Below are 25,605 nucleotides of genomic sequence, written 5' to 3'. Positions count from 1 at the left end.
AAATAATGCTGCAATAAACATAGTTGTGCTAGTAGCTTTAGTATGGTCTTGTTTGTGATCATTTGGGTAAATGCCCAAAAGTGGGATTGCTGGGTCATAGGGGAGCTCTTTGTGGCATCTTTTGAGGAACCTCCATACTGCTTTCCAACGTGGTTGGACAAGTTTACACTCCCACCAACAATGTAGTTAAGTTCCCTTCTGTCCACATCTCCTCCAGCATCTGTTGCTGTTAGAGTTCTTGATTTTTGCCATTCTAACTGGGGTGAGGTGGTATCTCAATGTTGTTTTCATTTGCATTTCTTTTATGGCTAGGGATGTTGAGCATTTCTTCATGTGTCTATTGGACATCCTTTTTTCTTCATCAGAGAAGTTTCTCTTTAAGTCTTTAGCCCACTTACTTACCGGGCAGTTGTTTCTTTGAGGATTTGTTGTTGGGGATTTAATTTTTTGAGTTCCAGGTATATTTTAGATATGAGACCCTTGTCTGTTGTATGGGTAGTGAAGATCTTTTCCCAATCCATGAGCTTTCTATTGATTTTACTAGCTATGTCTTTTGCCATGCAGAAGCTCTGCAATTTCATGCAATCCCATTTGTCCAGCCTTTCTTTGATTTGTTGTGTTTCCGGTCTCTATTAAGAAAATTTCGGCCTGTGCCAAGGAGACCTAGGGTTTCTCCTATTCCATCCCGTAATGTCAGGAAACAGGATTCTTTTGTTCTTGTATCTATTATTCAGGTATACTGCTCCTTTGGTTCTCCTAATTAATTTGATTGATTCCTATTCTAGTATGTCTCAAAACATATTTTAGTATGTTTCAAAGTAGTACAAAAAGTAGTGTTGTAGTTATTTCTTGCTAAGTAACTTACTGGTTGAAAAACACAACTTTGTAGTTGTTTGTGTTCTCTAGTTCGGCAGGGCTCAGTGCAAATGGTGTCTTTTTTATCCAGGGTGGCATCAGATGAGAAGTTGGCTGAAGTCATGTGATCAGGATAATATCTTCTCCTTCAGAGAAGGCATCCATGTCTCTCCACATGGCCAGTTACCATTTAGGAATCTTACAGGTGTTTGGATCCTCAAGTGAAAGTTCTGAATAACAAGATTATTTATTTATTTATATTTTTTTATTTGCTTGTTTTGTGTGTGCCTGTCTTGGGACTTGAACTCAGAGCCTGGTGCTGTCCCAGCGCTCTTTTCTTCAAGGCTAGCACTTTGCTTCTTGAGCCATATCACCATTTCTGCATTTTGGGTGGTTAATTGGAGATAAGAGTCTCACAGGGTGTCCTGCCTCAGCTGGCTTTTAATTGAGACCCTCATATCTCAGCTTCCTAAGTAGCTAAGGTACAGATGTGAGATGCTGGCCCAGTTCAGATTTTTTTTCCCTTAAAAGTCTAATACAATGTCATACATTTCTATTAATCAGAGCAAATTGTAAGGCAAGTATACCTTTAAGTGGATGGTATAAAATAGATCTCACCTCTTTCTGAAAGGGATGCATGTGAACCTTAGGAGGGGCGGACTTGTTGTTGGTTGTCTGTAAAGACTATCTAATATGGGTGTACAGTGAAAATTACTCAAACTTGAATTTTGGGGTTATAGCTATAAAGTTATCCAAAATCCTGACAATGGCTGGTAAGGTTCATATACAATGTCAGGGCTTTCCTATTGCTCTCTCTCTGTGTGTGTGTGTGTGTGTGTGTGTGTGTGTGTGTGTGTGTTTGTGTAATAATTAAACATTTAAAAAAATACTGGTATTTGTATTCAGAGCCTCACACTTGATAGACTGGCAAGGTTCCGCTGAGCCATAACTCCAGCCTCTACTGCTGTTACAAAATATTTACCCTGTATGTTGTTTATGGCTAATTTTAATTTTTTTTCAGTTACTAAAAAACTATTATAAATGGAGAGCAGAGTGTCCAGAAATAAGTGCAGATCTGCACCCCAGAAGTATTCTTGGCCTTCTGAACGCTGGCTACCATGGAGTTCTGAGATCAAGGGACCTCACAGGCAGTAAAGTTCTTATTTATCGAATTGGTGAGTCATATACAGCTCTTCTTCTTCCCCCATCTCTTCCTCTTCCTCTTTCCTTTGCCTCTTTCCTTCTATTTTTATTTTCTTGGCTGCCATATAGAAAGCTTCAATGGGACTATTGTTGAGAATTCATGTTTTATGTCTTTAGGATTAACTTAGGTTTAATTTTGTTTATAACAGTCCTCAGCTATAACACATTTTTAGTAGTTGTGAAAATTTGAACAGAAGTATGTGACAATCCTAATTCCATTTCCCATACAGTCAACTTTATAAAAGAAGTGCAGAATAAGAAGAGATATGGTGAGCAAAAGTAAAAAAATGAGCAAGATGAATTGTTTTAAAAATGTGTAGAAAGAATATTAAAAAAATCAATTCTGAATGACTAATAATACCAAGTCCAGGAAATCACAGCATCTTGCCTGTTATACTGAGGTATCTGAAGCACTGAGAAGAGAGTATAGTATGTGAAATGTTCCCATGAAACATTTATGGGATGAGTGTGTAAACAGTGACGTCTAGAGCAGTGAATAACCTACACCCTAGAAAGTGTTGCAGACATTGTTTCCCACTAGCTCCTCATTCTTTTCACTGTTTTTCCTTTTTTTTGGTCATGAGGCTTGAACTCAGCGCCTGGTCACTGTCCTTGGGCTTTTTTTTGTTCAAGGCTAGGGTTCTGTTCTGGATTTCAGTTAATACTGGAGATGAGTCTCTCAGGATTTTCCTGCCCGGGCTGGCTTTGAACAGCAACCCTCAAATCTCATTTTCCTAAGTAGCTAGGACTACAGGCATGGGCCACTAGCACCTGGCTCACTTTTCCCTTTTATTCTGATGTGTTTTGGGTGTTTCCTATACATTGGTTTCTTCTCTGTTCAGGCTACTCTAATAAAACTACAAAAATAGAAATTCAGTTCCCATGGTTCTGGAGTACTAATTTTTAGTGCACATAGGATATATATATATATATATATATATATATATATATATATATATATATATATACAAACACATTAATACGTTTAAAAAACATCGTATTTATCTGAAATTCAACTTTAACCAGGTTTTATTTTATCAGTCAATTCTGCCTTCTTTATATTTTCTTTTCCTTTTTATGTTTTGTTTTGATTTTAGAGGGAGGGTTCATAGTAGGACTTGAATACAGGACCTCACAATCTTTTTTTTTTGTTATATTTATCCAATATTTATTATGGTTGGGAACAAACTGAAATAGAGTGTTCTGGTATCATAAAAAATTCAACCAGAATGATCAAAGGCAACAAGAAGAAAAATTGCCCTACATGATTATGTGCACTTGGTTCTTCACTTTACATTTTAAAATCTCAGAATTGCTAAATATGTACAAAGAAATTCAAAGCACATAACTTGTTATCTTAGAACTTTTGATAGTACATAATATGCCCAATACACAATCTATTATTATTGCCATTATTATTATTGGTGGTACTGGTGGTGAGGACCTCACACTCTTACTTGGCATATTAACTTAAGGCTGACTTTCTACCAGATGAACCACAGGTCTCCTTACTTTTTTTTTTGTCAGTCATGGGGCCTGAACTCTGGGCCTGGGCGCTGTCCCTCAGCTCTTCAGCTCAAGGCAAGTGCTCTACCACTTGAGCCACAGTGGTCTCCTTACTTTTGTCTTGTCTTCTTCCCTTACTCCTGTGGTTTGTTCATGAACTACCTGAGACAAAACAAGAAATAAAAGCAGCACTATGAGGGCTAGGAAAGTGGCTTAGTGGTAGAGTGCTTGCCTGCCTAGCATGCATAAAGCCATGAGTTCTATTTCTCAGTACTACATAAACAGAAAAAACTGGAAGTAGCGCTATGGCTCAAGTGGTAGAGTGTGAGCCTTGAGAAAAAAGAAGCTCAGAAACAGTGCCCAAGCCCTGAATTGAAGCCCCAGGACTGGCAAGAAAGGGAGAAAGAGAGAGAGAAAAAAAGAAACAACCTAAAACAAAAGCCAGCAGATCATAAGAAAGCAATGTGTTATTTTGATCATAAATGCCTTAACCAAATAAATGAACTGATATACTGTGTAGCCTGGATCAATTACAGAATATTAGTTTTAAAAGTGTGTTAACTCAAAGAGATCTTAAAATCAAGAAAACATCTAGGTTTAATGAGGGTTAGAACAAAAAAGATATATGTTTGTGGTGTTATATTATTCTAGGATGAAAAGAAAAATACTTAGAAGAGTTTTTTTGGAAACAAAATAACAGAATAAAGAGTTGTAAGTTTTCTAATTTAATTGAATTAATGGAGTAGCTAAAGAAAGAAATCTGTGGAAGCTTTTCAGTAGTACCTTAGTGTGGGTACTTACCAGGTAGTGTAGACCATATCAACTCTGTGAAGTTAAGTAATAAAATGCACAGATTCTCCCCCCAACCTCCCGTGCTGGCAGGACAGGCAATTTAAGGTAGAACTGAGGCAGAATAGATCATAAAAAAGGAGGCATGAGACACAGCAGTCAAGAATGTAGGACAAACTATATTAAAGCGCTTGATATAAAGCACACAATGATTGCCAGGTGCTGGTGGCTCACTCCTGTAATCCTAGCTACTCAGGAAAACTAAGACCTGAGAACTGATGTGAGAAGCCAGTTCAGGCAGGAAAGTTTGTGAGAATCTTATCTCTAATTATCTTCCTTGGCAGACCACTAGCCTTGAGCAAAAAAATTCAGGGACACAACCCAGGCCTTGAGTTCAAGCCCCAGGACCAGCACAAAAGATCCAAAATAAAACAGCAGAAGCACCATGTGTTGGAAATGAATTGTATAACTTGATGGGGGAGGGGGATGGGGTTGGGAGAGAAAAACCTGGGAGAAAGTGAGGGATGGGGTGACACTGTTCAAACAGAAATGTACTCATTAACTGCAGCCCCTGTGTATATCACCTTTACAATAAACTTTTTTTTAAAAGCACCATGTTCCTTGCTTTAAACCTTGTACTCCTTTATGAATGGCAACATGTAGAAGAAGGAGTAGGAGGAAGAGGAAGAAGAGCAGCTCTCTCCCTCTGACCTTACCTGTATGTCCAAATAATAAATGTGCTCTGGGTACTAAGCAATCATATACTAAAGAGTTAATTCTGGGGGAAAAACAAAAGTTGGGAAAATGAGTCCTCTGGGCACAGAAAGTGTTTGCAAAGAAAAATATTGGTCCCATAGATGGACATCTGTTGTGAAGGAAGTATCTGGCCGAATGTATCCTTTAAAGAGATGCTCAGAAATCAATAAACCATGTGAAGTGATCAGGCCAATCTTGAAACCTCTTTTTTTTTTGTATTTTTTAATTGTGAAAATACCATACAGAGGAATTATAATTACATGGGCAAGATAATGAGTACATTTCTTTTTTTAAATTTTTATTTATTTTTTATTGTGAAAATACTGTACAGAGGGGTTACAATTACATGGGCAAGATAATGAGTACATTTCTTTTTTTAAATTTTTATTTATTTTTTATTGTGAAAATACTGTACAGAGGGGTTACAATTACATGGGCAAGATAATGAGTACATTTCTTATCAAGCATTGTAGCCTCCTTTGTTTCCCCTTCCCATCCCCCACCCCATCCCCCCATCCAATCCTCTCCAACCCCCTGAACCAAAGTTGTAAAGTTCGTTTTTGACATAACTACTTGTACTTCTCATTGTTGCAACAGGTCCACCTGTATCCTATTTAAACGACTTGTTTTTCCCCTTCTCCTCCACAAATTATACCGACATCAAATACAGTGAAAGCAGGAGTTATACTGTGGGGGAGGGACATACAAAGGAACAAAGAAGTAATCTTATAAATGTGTTAATGAGTACATTTCTTATCAAGCATTGTTGCCTCCTCCTTTGTTTCCCCTTCCTATCCCTTCCCATATTCCCCACACACATTCCTCCCCCTCCCCCATCAAAGTTGTAAAGTTCATTTTTGGACATAATGAGTTGTACATCTCATTGTTGCACTGGGTCCACCTGTATCTCTATTTAAACAATTTGTTTTTTCCCTTCCCCTCCATAAATTATACCAACATCAAATACAGTGAAAGCAGGAGTTATACCTGGGGGAGGGACATACAAAGCAACAAAGAAATCATTTTATAAATATGTTAGAAACATTAGCATGAAAGATGTAAAGTTCGTTTTCGACATAACAACTTGTACTTCTCATCATTGCAACGGATCCACCTTTATCCTTATTTAAACTTTACAACTTTGGGGGGGGCGGGGAGGATTTGGGGGGCAGGGGAGGATGGAAAGGGATGGGAAGGGGAAACAAAGGAGGAGGCTACAATGCTTGATAAGAAATGTACTCATTATCTTGCCCATGTAATTGTAACCCCTCTGTACAGTATTTTCACAATAAAAATAAATAAAAATTAAAATAAATAAATAAATAAATAAATAGCATGAAAGAAAAATATTTGAATAATTATCTTGGGGTTCATTTCACCTAGCATCAACTTATCTGACCTTTTCTGCTTGTCTCAGACATACAGTAGTTATTGCAAATAAGGGAAACTATGGGACCTATGTTTCTTTGGGCCTGGCTTACCTCACTTAATATATATTTTTTCCAAGTGCTTCCATTTCCTAACAAATGCGGCAATGTCATTCTTTCTGATGGAGGCATAGAATTCCATTGTGTATAAATACCACATTTTCTTGATCAATTCATCTACTGAAGGGCATCTGGGTTGGTTCCAGATCTTAGCTATGGTAAATAATACTGCAATAAACATAGTTATGCTGGTAGCTTTAGTATGGTCTTGTTTGTGATCATTTGGGTAAATGCCCAAAAGTGGGATTGCTGGGTCATAGAGGAGCTCTATGTGGAGTCTTTTGAGGAACCTCAATACTGCTTTCCAAAGTGGTTGAACAAGTTTACACTCCTACCAACAATGCAGTAAGGTTCCCTTCTGTCCACATCCCCTCCAGCAAAGTTCACACCGAACTCTCTATGAAGCCATAGTAACCCTCATCCCAAAACCAGGCAGAGACTCATCAAAGAAAGAGAACTATAGACTCATTTCTTTGATGAACATCGATGCAAAAGTTCTCAACAAAATTTTGGCCAATCAACTTCAACAATTCATCCCAAAAGTCATACACCACAATCAAACAGGATTCATTTCAGGGATGCAAAGCTGGTTCAATATACGCAAATCAATTTATATAATTCATCACATCAAGAAGAGCAAGGATTGAGATAACATAGTTATCTCAATAGATGCAGATGGTTATCTCAATAGATGCAGAAAAAGTTTGACAAGATCCAACACCCCTTTATAATGAAGGTTCTGGAAAAATTAGGAATTCATGGAACATTTCTCAATACAATAAAGGCTGTATATGACAAACCTACAGCCAGCATCATACTTAATGCTGAAAAACGAAAGCCATTTCCTCCTAACTCTTAAAACCTCAATTGATTAGACAATGTAACAGCAAAAGTAACAGAATTTACCAGGTGTTAGAACAGAAAGGAGCACTTATACTAATGTGAATTTGAGCCAACCCTCCCCGCAACCTACTTTTCCACCATAAATCCTCATGATGGTAATGCATCCATTGCACCTGTTGTCAGATGTGCCTATCTCCAGGTCTGGGTTTTGTACTTGGTCTGTCTTTGCTAATAAACTTGGCCTCCGCATTTTTCTTTCTCTTTCTTGTGACAAGTCACAACTCAGGGTAAGACAGACCCTCCTTACTCCCACAACATTCTTCATCTTCCCTCGAGTCACCTCTGTCTCCCCTTTGGTATTCCAGACAAACTTCAGTTAGCCATCTCATTGTCCATACTAACTCACAATCCCTCCTCTGTCTGTCTTGGCCTGATTTAATTCCCATCTCTACTGAAAAGACCTGAGGTAATCTCCAGAGACCTTTCCATCTAATCAGATGAATCACCTGAGTTCTACTTTACTTTCCCTTTCAACACAGAGAGCCATTTCCTCTGTTTTGAAGTATCCTCTTCTGAAGCTCTGAATCCTTATAATTCGGTGTAGTCTGCTCTTCTGCATCTGATTTGCAGTTTTACTCACCCTTTATATTCTGAAATTCATTGCAAAAGTATCATTTTATCTTCATGTTAAACAGGGTATTCATCTCTATCTTTTTTTTTAATCTCACTTTTTTGGGTGTTTTTATGGTTTGAACTCTAGGCTTTGTGTTTGCTAGATAATTGCTCTACCAGTTGAGCCACACCTTCAGACTTTAATTTTTCAGCTATGGTCTTGTACTTTTCCAGGCTCTGGGCATCTCAGGGATGCTGGGCAAATGGTGGGAGGTGTGGTCAGGGTGTGTACAGCTGCCTGGGTGCTTCTCTAGCTCTCCCTTTCCTGTTCAGGCCTGTATGGACAGATTACCTGTCCCTGAGAGCTGTGGGAGGACAAACCTGTCTACTTGCTTTTTTCTAGATTTTCCTCAGCCCCTACTTTGGTTGTGCTGATAGTTGCTATGATGAAAGTACCTGAGAAAAAGCTTAAAGGAAGAAAGGTTTATTTCGGCTCATGGTTTAGAAGGTTTCAGTCCATGGCTACCAATGTACAGTGGAGGAAAGCTGTTTATGGCAGCCAGGTGAGGGAGCTTAAGAGTGAGAGGAAGTAGCCTGGGACAAAATGTGCCCTTTAAGGGCATGTTTCCTGCACCTGCTTCAACTAAGCCTGGTCTCCATTCTCATGAGCCCATTAAGCTATGAATTCCTCAATGGATTAATCCTTTGTTGAGATCAGAGCTCTCATGACTCAATCACCTCCCCAAAGCCCCACACAGGAATCCTGCTACATTGGGAGCCAAGCCTTTAACACCTGAGTTGGGTAGGCTTCACATCCAAACCCCAGCAATTACCAAGGTACTAGCACTACTGCACATAGCCCAAGCACAAGGTTGAAGCATAGCCAAAGCATAGCCAGTATCTAGGCACTCCTTGTCCTGCATGGGAAGGTGGGATTTACTTGCTCATCAAATACAGCCTGTATTTATTATTCCCTCCCATGTTCTCTGCCTTGGAAAGTTATTCTCTGGTGTAGGCAATCTATTACTCAATTCACGATCATTTGTACATGCTTTTGTTTTTATTGATCCTTTCAGTCTTAAAAGAATTAATTCCCCCAAAGAACCTTTCTGAGTCTTTACACAAACTGATACATGATCTGTGTTTTTTCTTCTCTGTGTGTGTGTTTTAAAGCCTGCTGGGACCCAAAAGTTTTTACAGCTTATGATGTATTTCGTGTAAGTCTAATCACATCGGAGCTTATTGTTCAGGAGCCAGAAACTCAGCGGAATGGAGTCAAGGTTATATTTGATCTGGAAGGCTGGCAGATTTCTCATGCTTTACAAATTGCTCCATCTGTAGCCAAGAAGATTGCTGCTGTACTTACAGTAAGTTTATATTTTAAATTGTTAGCTATAAAACTTTCAAAAATAAGGCTGGGAAGGTGGCTCAGTGGTAGAGTGCTTGCCTCACATGCATGAAGCCCTGGGTTCAATTCCTCAGCACCACATAAGCAAAAAGAAAAAAGCCAGAAGTGGAGCTGTGGCTCAAGTGGTAGAGCACTAGCCTTGAGCTGAAGAGCTGAGGGACAGCTCCCAGGCCCAGAGTTCAGGCCCACAACTGGACCCCCCCTCAAAAAAAGCTTTCAAAAATAGCTTTTAAGTGTGTTAGTCATTAGCAATGCAAAGAAGAAATGTAAATAATGTCAGAAATGATGTATACAATTTAATGCTGCTAACAGGAGACATAATTAATTGATTAGAAAATGTAACAAACTGTAGCCTGATTTGGTGGATCACACCTGTAATCTTAGCTACTCAGGAAGTAGAGATCAGAAGGACCTTAGATTGAGATCAGCCCAGATGAAAAAGTCCCTGAGACCCCCATCTCAACCAACAGAATGCTACCTGTGGTGTATACCTGTCATCCTAGCTAGGCAGGAAGTGTCAATAGGAGGATCGAGGGCTAGAGTTGCATTGGCAAAAAGTGAGACCCTACTAGAAAAATAACTAATGCAAAATGTCACACACACACACACACACACACACACACAATGGAATTCTATGCCTCAATCAGAAAGAATGCATTGCCCCATTTGTTAGGAAATGGAAAGACTTGGAAAAAATTATATTAAGTGAATAAGCCAGGCCCAAAGAAATATAGGTCCCATGGTTTCCCTTATTTGCAATAACTAGTATATGTCTAGGACAAGCAGAAAAGGTCAAAAGCTATGTACATATGACCAGATAAGATGAAGTTAAGTGAAATGAACCCCAAGATAGGGACACATGTGTTTTTTTTTCTTTCTTGCTATTGTTTCTAACGTATTTATAATGTACCATGTGATTTTTTTCTTGCTTTGTATGTTCCTCCCCCATGATATAACCCCTGTTTTCACTCTATTTGATGTCAGTATAATTTGAGGAGTGGAAGGGAAAAACAAAATGTTTAAATAGGGATACAGGCTGAGCCATTGTAACAATGAGATGTACAAGTCACTATGTTGAAAAATGAACTTTACAATATAGGCCGGGAGGGGGGAGGGTGGGAGTGTAGTTATGGAGGTGGGAGGGAAGGGAGGGTAGGGGGAAAACAAAGGAGGAGGTAACAATGCTTGGTAGGAAATGTACTCATTACCTTGGTCATGTAACTGGAACCCTCTGTACAGTATTTTTACAATAAAAATCATATTAAAATAAAGAGTTGGGAGTGTGGCTTAAATGGTAAAGTGCTTGCTTAGTAAGGTCAAGGGTCTGAGTTCAACCTCCACAGTACCTCACCTGAAAAGGAACAAGCTACAAAAATAATGCCCAACCTTAGTTAACCACAAAGACCATACATTAAAATAGTAATGTGATTTTTATTTTCTTGCCATGAAAATTTCTTTCTGATTAAAATATTACTAAAACTTATGATAGCAATACAGTAAGTTTTGGTAGGTATCAATTGATATAGTTTTAATAGCTATTATCTATTATCTTTATTATAGTAATTCTTCCTGGGAACCTAGCTAAAGAATAACCTTAAACACAGTAAAGGTTTTGTAAATAAGAGTAATGATAATGATAATATATTACTATGTTCCATGTACTTTGCTAAGTGTATCAAATGCATTTCTATCCAAAAGGTACCCAATGCCTGTGATAGATGGCTATTATTGTCCACATTTTGTAAATTAATAAAGGATGGTAGTGTGGTGACATGGTAGCACCTAGGCACATGAAATCATCTGAATGTACGAGACATGTTATAAGCATCACTTCTCCTACACATAAAGACAGTTGTTTCAGCCTTTTTTTCCTCTTTTTCTTTTATTTTTGTATGTCAGTCCTGGGGCTTGAACACAAGACCTGGATGCTGACCTTGAGCTTTTTTTTCCTCTCAAGGCTAACACTATTACTTGAGCTATAACTCCACTTCTGCTATTTTTGGTGGTTAAATGTAGATAAGATTTTCACAGACTTTCCTGCATGGACTGGCTTCCAACTGCAAGAGTAGTTAGGATTATAGAATAAGACACTGGAGCCAGTCTCTGCATCATATAATTTTTTTGTATGTGTGTCTGTGTTGATTCTGAGGCTTTATACTCTCTCCCAGCTTTCTTGCTCATAGCTAGAACTATACCACTTGAGCCATGCATCCGGACTGGCTTTTTACTGGTTACTTGTAGACATGTGTTGTAGACTTTTCTGCTGACTTGGAATTTGATTCCTCCAGCTCTCAACTTTCTGATTAGCTAGGATTAGCTGGGAGTAAGCACTAGCACCTAGCTGATAAGATTTTTTTCTATTCAGTTTTAACTTTTACAACTTTCTAAAGGACAGAAGGCATGGCTCAGTGGTAGAGTATCTGTCTAAAACCTTCTAAGGTCTGAATTTCTTTGATGCAAAGGACATATACCAATAGAATGGGGTGAGACTCAAATAGTAGAGTGCTAGGACTAAGTTAAATCCCTGGAACAAACAACCAAAAAGGATGCCAGTGTCAAAAGTATGTGTATATGTATGGTGGTATTTTTAAAACTTTTATGAATGTTTGATTTTTCAAACAAAAAAGTAAAATAATAAATGTTCAAAGTCAACATAAGTTCCTTACATGTAATTATTTATGGGAGGGAACAGATTTTTATGGTGAATGTATGTGCTTAGTCTAAACTGCAAGAAAAACTAAGAAATCTTTTTTTATACTAGTAACGGTAAACTGTAAGCCAGGCTTTTGTGCTGGTGGAATAATTATTTAAAAAGTCACAGGTGTTGCTGTAGGTTTAGAAATTATTCAAAAAAGAAAGTTGTTTTAAGAAATGTAATTGCAATATTTGTTTTCTTATTAAAATGTTTTTTACTTTATTTTCAAAAGGATTCCTTTCCACTGAAAGTTCGTGGCATACATTTTATAAATGAGCCAGTAATTTTTCATGCTGTCTTTTCCATGATTAAACCATTTCTGACCGAAAAAATTAAGGAACGGGTGAGTAAAACATATTCAAGTCATTGATTCTGCAGATTGAATATTGCAAGCTTTTATCATTTAAGGATTTTTTTTGATTATCTTCCCCACGAACATCAACCTGTAGCATTGGCCTACTATTCTGAATCTTTAATATGCCAGCTACTCGTATAAATTAAGATTTAGTTGTAATTTTAAACAAGCATGGTGGTTAGAAGGCAATGGGAATCTAGACCTCTCATGTATTACTGGCTGGAGTGCAAATCCAAATGTCACCTCTAGAGGACAGTGTGGCAATAGATACCAAAATCTGTACATTGGAGACATTATCCTACAGTTTTACCTGTACACAAAGTTACATATACAGAATATTTATTGCTGGCACTGATTGGAAACTATCAAGTACTCACCATTAAGAGGACACTTAAGTAAACTATGGTTCATCCAAACACCACACACTAGAATACAAGATTTCAGGCTGTACGCAAAATAAAATACACAACATGCAGGCTAGGGTTTAATGTATGCAACCTTTTCTACCAAAAGGGGAGAACCAGAATATATAATTATAGTTTCATAACAATTACATTAAACGATATTCAGGAAGATACCGACAGGGAACAGAGTGCAGGTAAATTAGGATGGGTAGGCTGGAGTCATGGAGCTAGAGTTAGTAGCAAGTTTTCTCCTTGTGAATTTTTTTCATCCTGATTTGACTTCTAATTATGTAAAATACAGATTAAAATGAAATGTGTAGCTGAAATGCCTAGGCTTAAGTGGTCTTCCCACCTCAGTCTCCCAAGTAACTGGTAGTACAGGCATGCACCACTGTGCCTTGTTGAAAAATAGTTTTGAAAGGCTTTTGCTATTAACATCACAAAATTAATTACATATAAATAATAATATGATTACAACTTGACATTTAGAATTTTATAAACTATATATATTTTTTTGGTTGGTCGTGGGGCTTGAACTCTGGGCCTGGGCTCTCCCTCAGTTCTTCAGCTCAAGACTAGCGCTCTACCACTTGAGCTACAGTGCCACTTCCAGCTTTTTCTGCTTATGTAGTGCTAAGTAGTCGACTCCAGGGTTTCATGCGTGCAAGGCAAGCACTCTACCTCTGACCCACCTTCCAAGCCCATAAACTATATTCTTTTATCTTAAGAAAATATATCTTATATGGTCAGAAAATTAACATCCTAGAGCTTCTTTATCTGTTATTCTGTTCTGTTTCTATCTGAAGAAGAATCTAAATTATCTACTTTTGTGAATCTGGAAATTTTTGGTCACTTTTCATTCTAGCTTTTTCTTTTTTTATAAAGTCACAGTTTTGGATCCTTTTTTCCCCCCATCTTCAGTGTGGTTAGAAAATAGTTGACCACACTGTTTTCACTCTTTCTTTTGTGCAACTACAAACAAGTAGCAGGCTTGGGTTTAAGTCTTTTCTTGTTTTTTTGTCAGTTGTGGGGCCTGAACTCTGGGCTTGGGTGCTGTCCCTCAGCTCTTCAGCTTAAGGCTAGCATTCTACCCCTTGAGCCACAGTGCTACTTCCTGCTTTGTCTGCTTATGTGGTGCTGAGGAATCCAACCCAAGGCCTCAGGCATGCAAAGCAAGCACTCTATCACTGAGCCAACTTCCCATCCCCTGGGTTTAAGTCTTATAAACAAAAATATGCCACGGTATAACCCCTGTTCTCACTGTATTTGATGTTGGTATAATTTGTGGAGGGGAAGGGAAAAAACCAATTGTTTAAATAGGGATACAGGTGGACACACTCCCAACAATGAGATGTATGTAGAAAAACAAACTTTACAACTTTGGTGGATGGGGAGGTGCCAGGGGGAGGGATGGAGGATGGGAAGGGGTGGGAAGGAGGAGGCAACAAAGCCTGATAAGAAATGTACTCAATACCTTGCCCATGTAATTGTAACCCCTCTGTATGGTATATTCACAATAAAAAAATATGCATTGTTATTTTGAGTGATATTCTAGAATAAAAAAACAAAAAACCGAAGAATGTATTGGACTTAATTGAAAAGGATAATATGGAGAGAGAAATTTCAAAATTGAGAACTTAAGTGAGATACTTCAGTGAAACTTAATTGACATAAAACAGATTTGCCAAAAAAAAAAAAAAAGGAGATAACTAAATCTAGCCTTTCTTTTTTTCCTTTTCAGCATTCTGGAAACATTATAAAAGTGTTCATGTTTCCTCTTTCCTGAGAAAATGATCTAGGATTAATGTCTTGATACTTCAGAAAAATTCCAAACTTGTCATTATGAGCTTCCTAGGTAGAAGAGGCTTATTTCCTTCAGCAGCCCTCACATCCCAGGACATCCCAGGGCCTTATTAAGTTGTTCTTCAGTGCACAGATGAGCATTTTCTCCTAGCAATGAAAAAGTTTACTTATTTATTGGTTTTAGTGAGGTTTGCTTTTGGTTCCTATGACTTTATCTTTAGGAAAGTGTATAGCCAAGTTTTAAAGCTTATAATATGTAAATATTTAAGGTTCTCTAACATCATACTTTCCTGATACACTGGCCAAGAGAATCCATTGGTTATACCACATAAATCATTAGGGGCTTAAATGTGTGCTTTTACTTACTTTAAATTAATACCAGTTAGTATATTTTAGTGTCTTGTGCAGTTGTAAGAATGCCAAGCTAAAGCTAGGCACCGGTGGCTAATTTCTATAATCCTAGCTGAGAGGCTGAGTTCTGAGGATTATGGTTCAAAACAAGTTGGGTCAGAAAAGTCGGTGAGACTCTTATCTCCAATAAACTAGCAAAAAGCTGGAAGTAGAGCTGTGGTGCAAGAGACAGAGTGCCAGCCTTGAGAGAAAAAGCTAAAAGACAATGCCCAGGCTCTGAGTTCAAGCCCTCACAGGAGCACAGCAACAACAATAAAATGTCAATGTAAGGGAGTCATGAAATTATATGACTCCCATCAGCACAATGTTACCATAAGCAGAAATCTTAGATTCAGAGCTGAACAAGACAAGTAATCAAGTACCTTTCTAACCTGGAAGTTAGCATATCCTGTTTAATGGGGTCCATTGGTTTCCCCACCAGAAATGATGAAAGGCAATTGGGGGAGCATATCTTCTAAAACATTTTGATTATTTCAGATTCATATGCATGGGAACAATTACAAGCAAAGTTTACTTCAGCATTTCCCCAAAATTCTTCCTCTCGAATATGGTGGTGAGGAATTCTCCATGGAGGACATTTGTCAGGAGTGGACAAATTTTATCATGAAGTCCGAAGAATATCTCAGCAGCATTTCTGAGACCATTTAGAGAGAAGTTCTTTCCTGTGAATGAATGTCCAAACTGAAAATTCTCGAGTGAGATCCAATCTGGTCTCATAAATGAAAGAACAATCCTCTAAACTAATTCATGTTTGTCTGATCTTTAACAAAGTAAAGAAGAAATCTCTTGCATAAGCCATATGGGTATTTGGGAAAACATTTTACTTTTTAAATATATATTTTTCTGCTTTTGAAGTAATTGAATGCTAGTGTACCTTAAAAGCTTAAAAGAGATGGTGGATCTTCAAACTTGGAGAAGTAACTTAATTATTTCTAAAGGCTGTTATATGTATCTTTATGTATTGTTGAATATCTTTTTGTAAGTTTCTGTTTTTGTATGTATGTTTTTGAAAGTTTAATTTTAAACAAGTTTTCTGATTTCATTATTTAGTAATTAATTTGTAAATCAGTCCACTGAAAAGACATGCCCACATTAGCAACTCATGATAGAAGAATTATTAACACTCATTTGGGGTGGGTATTTTAATTCAGATTGAAATCTAAATAAAGTTTTACAGTTTTTTCTTTGGACTAGCAAGATAATTTATCTCAGGGAAATTCTTTTAGCACATTTGCACAATAAACCTATTTGATCAAAGAGCACATATGCTATAGTACTATAAACAGCATCTGAATGTCTTCATGAAATTAGTCATGCTAATATAATTGATTAAAACTTAAGAAAATATTTCAGGCACAGTTGATGGCTTCTCAATACTGTTTTATTTTTTTCAAACAAATCAAGAATGCAATTTCTTTTTGTGGTTATTATAATTATCAGGCTTGTATAGAGATTTAGAGAAAGAATAATATTTATTTATCTTATAAATGGAGTATTTTTAGTTGAAGGATTAATAGAACTACATAAAGGAAAGGACATACTTCCATTTTCTAAATCATTACCAATTACATCTGGTATTTTTCAGAGTATTCATAAAATAATTTAGAATATTCAAACTGACCTTTGCAATCTTATTTACTTAAAAAATTATTAATTGGGAGGCGTTCTTTCTACCATAGTTTTTGTTAAAAAGTACTTGTTTACCAAGAAAAACATAATCTCATACTAAACAGGGACTTCAGTTTATGCCATACATTTTATACTTAACATGACATTCATAATGAATTTTATTTAAAACTTGACAACAGAGTGCATGATGTACAAAATTTGTTGAACATTTGTTCAGCTGATTGGGTTTCAGCAATAATTTTATAACAATGGTATCCTGGTGAAAGGATATTTTTCTTTATAAGACAATCAGTCTAATCAGATGAGCTAGCATGTGATTCTCTGTACATAAAATATATCTAGCATCAAATTGAGAGTAATGGCAAGTGTTCTTTAGGCAATGTGTATGATTTTAATTTAGCTTTGGGAAGCTAAGTTTATAATTTTTAACAGATAATGTCACTTTCTCAAAAATACTGAAATCTTTATAAAATCATATAATTTCAAATTTTATAAAAATAATGAGATGGTAGGGGAAAAAACAAAGGAGGAGGCAACAATGCTGGATAAGAAATGTACTCATTACCTTGTTCATGTAACTGTAACCCCTTTGTACAGTATTTTCAAAATAAAAAAGTTAATTAAAAAAATGGAAAAAACATGAAAAAATGAGAAGCCCCAACAGAACACCTATGGCTTATTCCTCAAAGGAGATTTTTGTCAGTTTCCACTTCATTTAAAATACATTCTTAAGCTGTGACCCTAACTACTTAGGTGGCTGAGATCTGAGGATCTCCGTTTGAAGCCATTTGGGGCAGAAAAGTCTGTGAGACTCTTATTTCCAATTAGCCATCTGTGAAACTCTTACCTCCAATTAACCACCAAAAAGTCAGAAGTGGAGCTGTTCCTAAAGTGACACAGTGCTAGTCTTGAGTGAAAAAGCTAAGGGCCAGGGGCCAGGTCTTGAGTTCAAACTCCATTACTGCAGCGCGCGCGCACACACACACACACAAACACAGACACCAAAGAATCCTTACATCCTTATGACCTTCTGAAGGATTTCTTCGCTATAATAAAAAATAGCACTTTGAGTTCAAACTCCATTACTGCAGCACACACACACACACACACACACACACACAACAAAGAATCCTTACATTCTTATGACCTTCTGAAGGATTTCTTAGCTATAATAAAAAATGGCACTTAAAATATCTCTCAAGGGTAATTCATTAGTGATGTAATTAGTGGTAATTAGAGCATGTTTAATAAATATAAGCACATTTTATGACGGGTCTTTAAAATTTGTAGACAATAAAGCAATTCTTTAAACAACACTAACAATGTGAAATGTCAAGGCAATTTTATAAGATGTCAAGGTGAATAACTGTCTAATTGTCTATGTTAACTATACTGTGACTGAACCTGAGTGCCTTTGAACATGTTAACTCTATCTGTGCTTTCTGTGTTGTTGTACAGTAATTTATATGTATTAATATCTTTAAGAAAACAAAACCTCTTTCATTTAAAAATATGCATGAAGCATTCCCCCACCACAAATCTGGTTTTATTTTTTTCAGAAAGTTTAAGAGAAATATACTACCTCTAGTTGTTCATTACACAAATGTCAGTATTTTCTTTGTTAGTTTTAATTATAGGCCGGGATTCCCTACTATTGAGTCTTCCTCTAGTGCCTTTTGCTGTAGATAAGATGCAAGTTCTCTGACCCTGAGGCATATCCCAAACCTTAAATTGTCTTTGTACCCTGTGTTCAATTTTGCTGTGAATCTGAAACTTCTCTAAAAAATAAAGTCCATTAAAAGTTAAATTATTTACTGAAGTAGCACCTTGTGGAGATTTTTATTTTATTTTATTATCTTTAAGTAGTTTTACAAAGGAATTTCTATTTAACAAAGCAATGTATCTTGGTCAATGTCATCCCTTTCAATATTCTCACCCATCCCTCTTAGCCTACCCCTTCCCTAGCTTTTCTTAGAACTTTGTAGGACATACATTCAATTGTTGACTGCATTCTTCACCTACCCTTCTACTGTTCATTTATCTACCCCTCTCTCCTTGACCCCTTGACTCCCCCCTTCTCACTCCTTTCAAGTATCAGTTTCCTGGTGTTTATTGTGTTGAACTTTGACTTTGCCTGTGGAATTACATACATTACTTCCTTTTTCTTTTTTTAATTTACTTTTTGCTTAGAGTTTCAACTTCTTCAGTATGCATGTTTTTACTTCACAGAACTAGTTTATGGCCATTTTCATGTAGATAAGTGAAGACATGGACTCAATTCACAGGATTGCAAAATAGAAACAAAAAGCTAATTGCCACTCATCCAAATTACAACAGTAGATTTAAAAAAATCCAGGTTACACATACAAGCAAACAATTCAGCCAACTAGTAAGATGCTGTTGTTCAAAATACACCCTACTGACTTTTGTCATACTTGGATAGACTCGTCTGGCCTGTGGGCCATATAATAAGGCCGATGAAATCATCTGGTACAGGACAGGACAGGACATGTATGGCCCTAGGCCATCTGCTTTTACTGAGAATTTTTTATGGCCAGTGAATGTTATTAATATCCAAATGGCCCCTGACAGGAAAACTATACCTGGACATCCATAAGAACTAACAGTTACAAAGGTGGAACTAGTAATAAGGGTAATAGAAGAAAGACTGGCAATACTATCTTCTCCCAACTTCCTGATTAGCAAAGTAATGAGTACATTTCCTATTGAGCATTGTTGCCTCCTCCCTTGTATTTCCCCCACAATCCCTTGCCTCCCACCTGCACAACTACCAGCCAATGTTTTACATAAGGACCAGAGCAGGGTTTTACTGTATATGTAACTCAACTACCTTCAAAAACTATTTAAATTCCTCTCTCTAGCAGTAAGTGCTGGTGATTTCTTTTCAGGGGTATCTTCATGTCTAGCATTGAAAGGAAAAGTATAGTAATGAAAGGAAAAGCAGAGTTTTGATGTCACCTGCCTTTTCAGGAGATGTAGTTACCAGAGCAATGTCAAGACCAGTGATGGATACTGAAGAGAACAGAAGAATGTAAACAGTTTAAAGGGACCATTGAGCCACAGATATGGCAAGGACTAAGCCTGTAGAATGTCCTAGGCAATATCAAAGGGCTCCTTTTCCCCAAAACAATATCCATGTCTTTTGAGGACTAGTCAAGTGAACTGAGGCAATCCTTTCCATGCAAGGTCAAGAAAAAGGTGTAGCTGTAAGAAAAATAATTTGATTGGGACTTTTCCATGTATAAAACTGTAGTGTTCCCAGGTGGCAACACCCTGTGATGCATTTTCTGTGGGGAAAATGAGAGTTTAAAATAGTGCCAACAAAGCTGACCAAGCAAATGAAATATAGCCAGAAGCCAGAACCTAGGAAATCAAAGTCTGAAGAATTGCAAGAGAAAAAAAAATGCATGAATTTTTACAAGCAGAATTTCCTAACATTGTAGAAATTAAAAACAACTAACTTGGAAGCTGTGGAATTTTTAAGAATGAGAAGAGGAAACTGGGAAAAGATGGCTGATTATAAACCACAATTTTGTAGAAAGATTTTAAGACTGACTAATCAGTTCAATAAAAGCTGTCTAAAGTTTAGGGACCTTGAGTATAGATAAATAAAGGCAGCACAAGAAAAAGCCAATGTTAAGGAGATCAAAAAGGGAAAGTAGGCACATGTTAACAATATGTGGATACTTATAGGTGTTAGGAGAAAATAAGAAGGAAGATAATGAAAACTACACGAATGGAGAATATGGATTAAGTACAGGACCCATAGATTTTATTCTTCTGTCTTAGGTGAAGCTGAGTACTTCATGGCATCATTTGCTTGATCTGTTGAAAGCAGTTTACTTGTGCTTGTCATCTGCTGCTGAGGACTCTTGAACAACCTTCAGCTTAAGGATTCCTTTTGGGATGGATTTTTATTTAAAGCAAAGCTTGGTTTTCTCACTTGTGAAATGGGAACACAACACTGTACTCTTTTTCATTTTCAAATAACTTTGATGAGGAAGAGGGCAGCTGTATTTTGAGTAAGAACTTGTAGTGTATATCCATCCCATCCATTTATAAAAAGGATAATGAGTGATTGGGGAGTCTAAGATCAAAAGAAGCAGATAGAGAGCACTGAGGTTTTTGAATTACAAACATCAGAAGACTCAATTAAAGGGTTTGGATCAATCTCCTTAGTCATTGTTATAAGAGGAAAACAAATGGCAGAAAAATTAAAGATCCTATATTGTCAATATCCAGCTAAATAACTTTAGTGTTATCCTTTCACTTTAAAGAGGAGAAAGTGATAATAATCATTTAGGAGAGAAAGTATTTCCTTCAAGGAAGATTTGTTCTAGCTACTCAGGGGCTGTCAATGGTATTTTGTCTGTAGATACATTATGTCCCACTGATAAAGATTTTGGAGTTAAGATTGAGTATTGACAGCACTGAAATGAGGTCATCTACCTACTGAATTAAGGTAATATTTCAGCTCAGAAACTCAGGGTGACTAATAGACTAGAGTTCCTCAGAAGAGTCAAGCCTGAGTCAGGAGTGGACATGATAAAAGGAAGACTGGGAAGAACGACAGAACAGAATGTAGGCTATACCTGACCATTTCTCATTCCAGTTCCCGACACCTCAGGGTGGGACACTCTGAGAAAGAGAGAGATGTACTGCATGGAAAGTTCTGCTGTGCAAACCTACCACCAAAAGAGTTCTACACACAGTGGCAGGGTTTATTTATGGAAGAGGAGGCTGTGCAGGAGAAGTACATCACAATAACATTTGGCCTATTTTACAGTGATTCTATACAACTTTATAGAGACCAGCTTGTTTGTTCATGAAATTAACAGAGTTGAAATTTTCTGTGTGTGATAGTTTATGCTTCTAGTCCCAGCTAATGGGAAGGCTGAGACAGGAGAGTAGAAAGTTTGAGGCCAAAATAAGCTACGACGTTAGATTCTTTCTCAAAATGAATGAGTGGGCTCGGTGCTAGAGACTAACATCTGTAACGTAATCCTAGCTGTTTGGGAACTAGATTGGGAAGATTGTGGTTTGAGGTTAGCCGTAGAAGAAACTTTCACAAGATATCTCTTCAACCAGTACCTGGGCACAGTGGTGCATTCCTGTGAGCTACAACAGGAACACTGAAATAGATGGATCACAACCCAGACATGCATGCAAGGCCTTATCTCAATCATAACCATCCAACAAAAGGGTTGGAAGCATGGCCGCTGGAGTCATGCTTAGCAAGTTAAAGGCCTTGCTGTCAAACCATAGTACTACCAAAAATAAAGTTTTCCTAAAGGATTAGAAGGGCTTTAGCTCAGTGGTAAATATTACCATGCCCAAGACGCTGCTCTTAATCCCCAACACTGAGAGAGACAGAGACAGACAGACAGACACACAGAGAGAAAGTCAACTTGAAAATAAATTAAGATAAAAGGATGCAGTCTGGGGCAAAAATAAAGCCCAGAAGGCAAGAAGTTGCTGTTGTAAGCAGCAAGTAGGCACATTTGAGGGCTTTGTGAGGAGACTATTGAGGACAGCCAACTTCATAGTAAGTGATGTGCTATGTAGCACAGAGCACAACTTCCTTGCACTACACAACCCAGGTAGCTTTCCTCTGATGGCTGCCACACAGCTCTGTGACAAAACAGCCCTGGTCTGTTTTCTGTATTGACCTTGTGCTGGACACTGGTTTGATACTGATTATACAACAATGAAAAGGGCATTGTCTGCCATTAAGCACAGACCCTGGAAGGGACGGAGGCAGATGGGCAGTTACAAAATCAGACAGAAAACACCCAAGAAGAAGCAAAGAAGTCTTACTGCTAGAGCTACTGAAGGCTTTGCAGAGGTGACAAAGAAGGGGAACTGGAGATAATCTGAATAAAACACATTGAAAAGTAGAAGCAATAAAAACAAAGGTTCAAAACATAATGTAGACCTTCCCCACCCCTGCTGTCTGTCTTGTGTGAAAAGGATGAGTCTACCAAGTGATGAGGAGGTAAATGTGCCTGGAGTATAGGTGGAGTTAAGAGTCCTGCAGTGTAAGGAGGGAAAAACTGGTTGGTCCTGAATGTGAAGGGTCTTAAGGCCAAGTAGCAAATTGTCTTCTGTACAATGCACCTGTCTTGAAAGTCAGGGAATGAAATCTTGCAGGAAGACAATTCTGGTGTCATGGAAGGAGTGAGTAATCTGAGGATCAATGGAAAACCTGTAGTTCCAGGAGAAGCTATTGCAGCAGATTGGGTGGTAGATGATTAGAAATGGATTAGGATCAGAGTTTCAACATAGGATTGATAAGAACTGGGGGGCCGTTGATCAGGTCCAGTGGGAGCATCATGATGTCTCAGAGTTCAATCACTTTGTATTTGAATCACTGTGATTCTGGGCAAAGGATGTAGAAATGGACACAAATGCCATATACATGTAGTTTAAGATCACATGGGAAATGCATGTTAATCTAATCTATTGTAGTGCCTGGCACAAAATAAGTAATCTATAACTTTTATTCATCTTGCCTGGAGTTCAAGTCTTCTCATAATGATTCATATAGATCTTCCTAGGCAAATGACCTACTCTCCTTATTCATTTTCTCTCTTCAAAAAAAATACTGTTGGGGGCGGGGGGAGGATGGGAAGGGATGAGAAGGGGAAACAAACTAGGAGGCTACAATGCTTGATAGGAAATGTACTCATTATCTTGCCCATGTAATTGTAACCCCTCTGTACAGCATTTTTACAATTAAAAAACATACAAAAAAAGAAACAGAATTGTTTTAGATAATATGTTTGGTTGGGGTATACAAATAAAATGCTTTGGCTAGCAAATCTATGTTTAGGGTATAGTAGGAAGACCCCCACTCAGGCAGGCAAGCCCACCTAGCCATCTGGAGTGACAGAATCCACTGCAACAAAGTTGCTAATAAAGAAGCAACTTTATTGAGAAGGTTCCTACACTGATCAGCCAGGGCCACACCACAGGCTGGGGAGCTGATACTGCTACCTCGAGTGGCCCACGTACTTAGGTTTTTTAAGGCAAAATTCACAAGGTCAAGTCAGATCACGCAGGTGACCAATGAAATTGTCACACACCCAAAAGATTGTGCAGTCATACATTGGCCACACGCAGGTAGCCAATGAGGTTACACTTTGTCACATAATGGCTGTTTAAACCAGCCTATCACTTTCGGTTTAAATGACTCATGAATTCAACGGTAAGGCGGAGCTTACAGTAAGCATACACAAAGGAGGAGTTCGGTGGAGTTTAACATAAGCACGTGAAAAAGGTGGAGTTTATGGTAAACTCTAAACTCGTGATGTTGCCACTATGAGCCAGATTACTGGCTATCTGTTTAATGGGTCAGTCCTTAACAGAACAATGAAGGTGGGTTAAGTTGTTAAGGAGAGGGGAAACCTAGAGGCATTCTTTCTATTCCAAAAACTGGGCTGGTTGGAGCCAAGGTCGAGTTAACCTTGTTTAGGTTTTCTTTTTTTCCTAAAACCCCTAAAACTAAGGCAAAGCCTGGAAAGAAGCTGTACCAGTCTCCTCTCAGGGCCTACTTCAAGGGGAATATAGAAATACCCTTTTTTGAAGTGGGGCAATTAGGTTCTAGTCGCCGATGTATATGTAATTACACTGTGAGGGTCATTAAAAAAACCTGTTATTAAACTGTAACATTTCAAGTTCTCCTTAAGTGGACTCAAGAACAAAAGATTATTCAGGAAGTGAATCAGTCACATCTGAATACTAATATAGTGGGAAGGATAAAGTGTGTTATGAAGTGACTATGATCTTCACTACACCCCTGCTACTGTATTAGACCGGTAGAACTTTGTAGAAGTTGGCACTTCTGTGTCCCTATTCATCCCCTTTTAGAATGCCTAAGATGTTTTGAGTCCTATGATCTTTGCCTACTATATTTTGCCAGCATTATCTTTGTGATCTGCGTTTGTTTTTTTTTTTTGTTGTTGTTAGTTATTCTTTGGGTTGATTCCTTCTTTTTTTTTCCATTGATTTTTACCAAGTTTTGATTTGAATATTTCTGTCTTGGGCTGTGAGAATTCTTCATTTATGAAGGTATTTTGTCATTTCCTTGATTTTTTTTAATCTGATTTGATCAACTACTGTCTTATTCCTTCCTGTTTTTGTCCATTCCTATTTTTAGGTTTTGAATTTCTAGTTCTAGACTTGATTCATCTTGTTTGAGAATATTTAATTTGGACTGTAACCTTTGTTTTTGCCTGGGTGTGTATGCGTGTGTGTGTGTTGCTAATGAGGTTTGAACTCAGGGCCTGGGTGTTGTCCATGAGCTGTTTTTGCTTAAGGCTGGCATTTTACCACTTGAGCCATAGCTCCACTTCAATTTTTTTTTTGGTAGGTCATGGGGCTTGAACTCTGGGCCTGGGCGCTGTCCCTCAGCTCTACTACTTGAGCCACAGCACCACTTCTGGTTTTCAGAGTGGTTTATTGGAGATAAAGAGTCTCACAGACTTTTCCTGCCCAGGCTGGCTTTGAACTGTGATCCTCAGATCTCAGCCTCCTGAGTAGCTAGGATTACAGGCATGAGCCACTGGCACCCGACTACCACTTCCAGCTTTTTGGTGGTTAATTGGAAAATAATCCAGGCTGGCTTTGAACGTCAATTCTCAGATCTCAGCTTCCTGAATAGCTAAAATTACAGGCATGAGCAACCAGTTCCTGGATTTTTTTTTTGTATGAAGAATTTTATTTTATTTTTAATAATTCTTTTATTGTAAAAATACTGTACAGCAGGTTACAGTTACATGAGCAAGGTAATGAGTACATTTCTTAGCAAGCATTGTTGCCTCCTCCTT

General features: G+C 37.7%; 1 protein-coding gene across 1 annotated transcript in view; it reads left to right on the top strand.

The window, feature by feature from the left end:
- Ttpa (tocopherol (alpha) transfer protein) overlaps positions 1-15,775 on the top strand; it is a 20,448-nt gene extending 4,673 nt beyond the window's left edge. Inside the window, exons 2-5 of the mRNA XM_013009303.1 lie at positions 1,877-2,030; positions 9,225-9,418; positions 12,387-12,497; positions 15,605-15,775. Coding sequence (XP_012864757.1) covers positions 1,877-2,030; positions 9,225-9,418; positions 12,387-12,497; positions 15,605-15,775 — 630 coding nt within the window. The remainder of the gene's footprint in view (positions 1-1,876; positions 2,031-9,224; positions 9,419-12,386; positions 12,498-15,604) is intronic.
- Positions 15,776-25,605: the final 9,830 nt, after the last annotated feature.

The sequence above is a fragment of the Dipodomys ordii genome, unplaced genomic scaffold, assembly GCF_000151885.1.
Source record: "Dipodomys ordii isolate 6190 unplaced genomic scaffold, Dord_2.0 Scaffold9, whole genome shotgun sequence".
Lineage (NCBI taxonomy): Eukaryota > Metazoa > Chordata > Mammalia > Rodentia > Heteromyidae > Dipodomys > Dipodomys ordii.
Note: the sequence above shows the minus strand (reverse complement) of the source record. Positions and strands in the feature narration are given on the sequence as shown.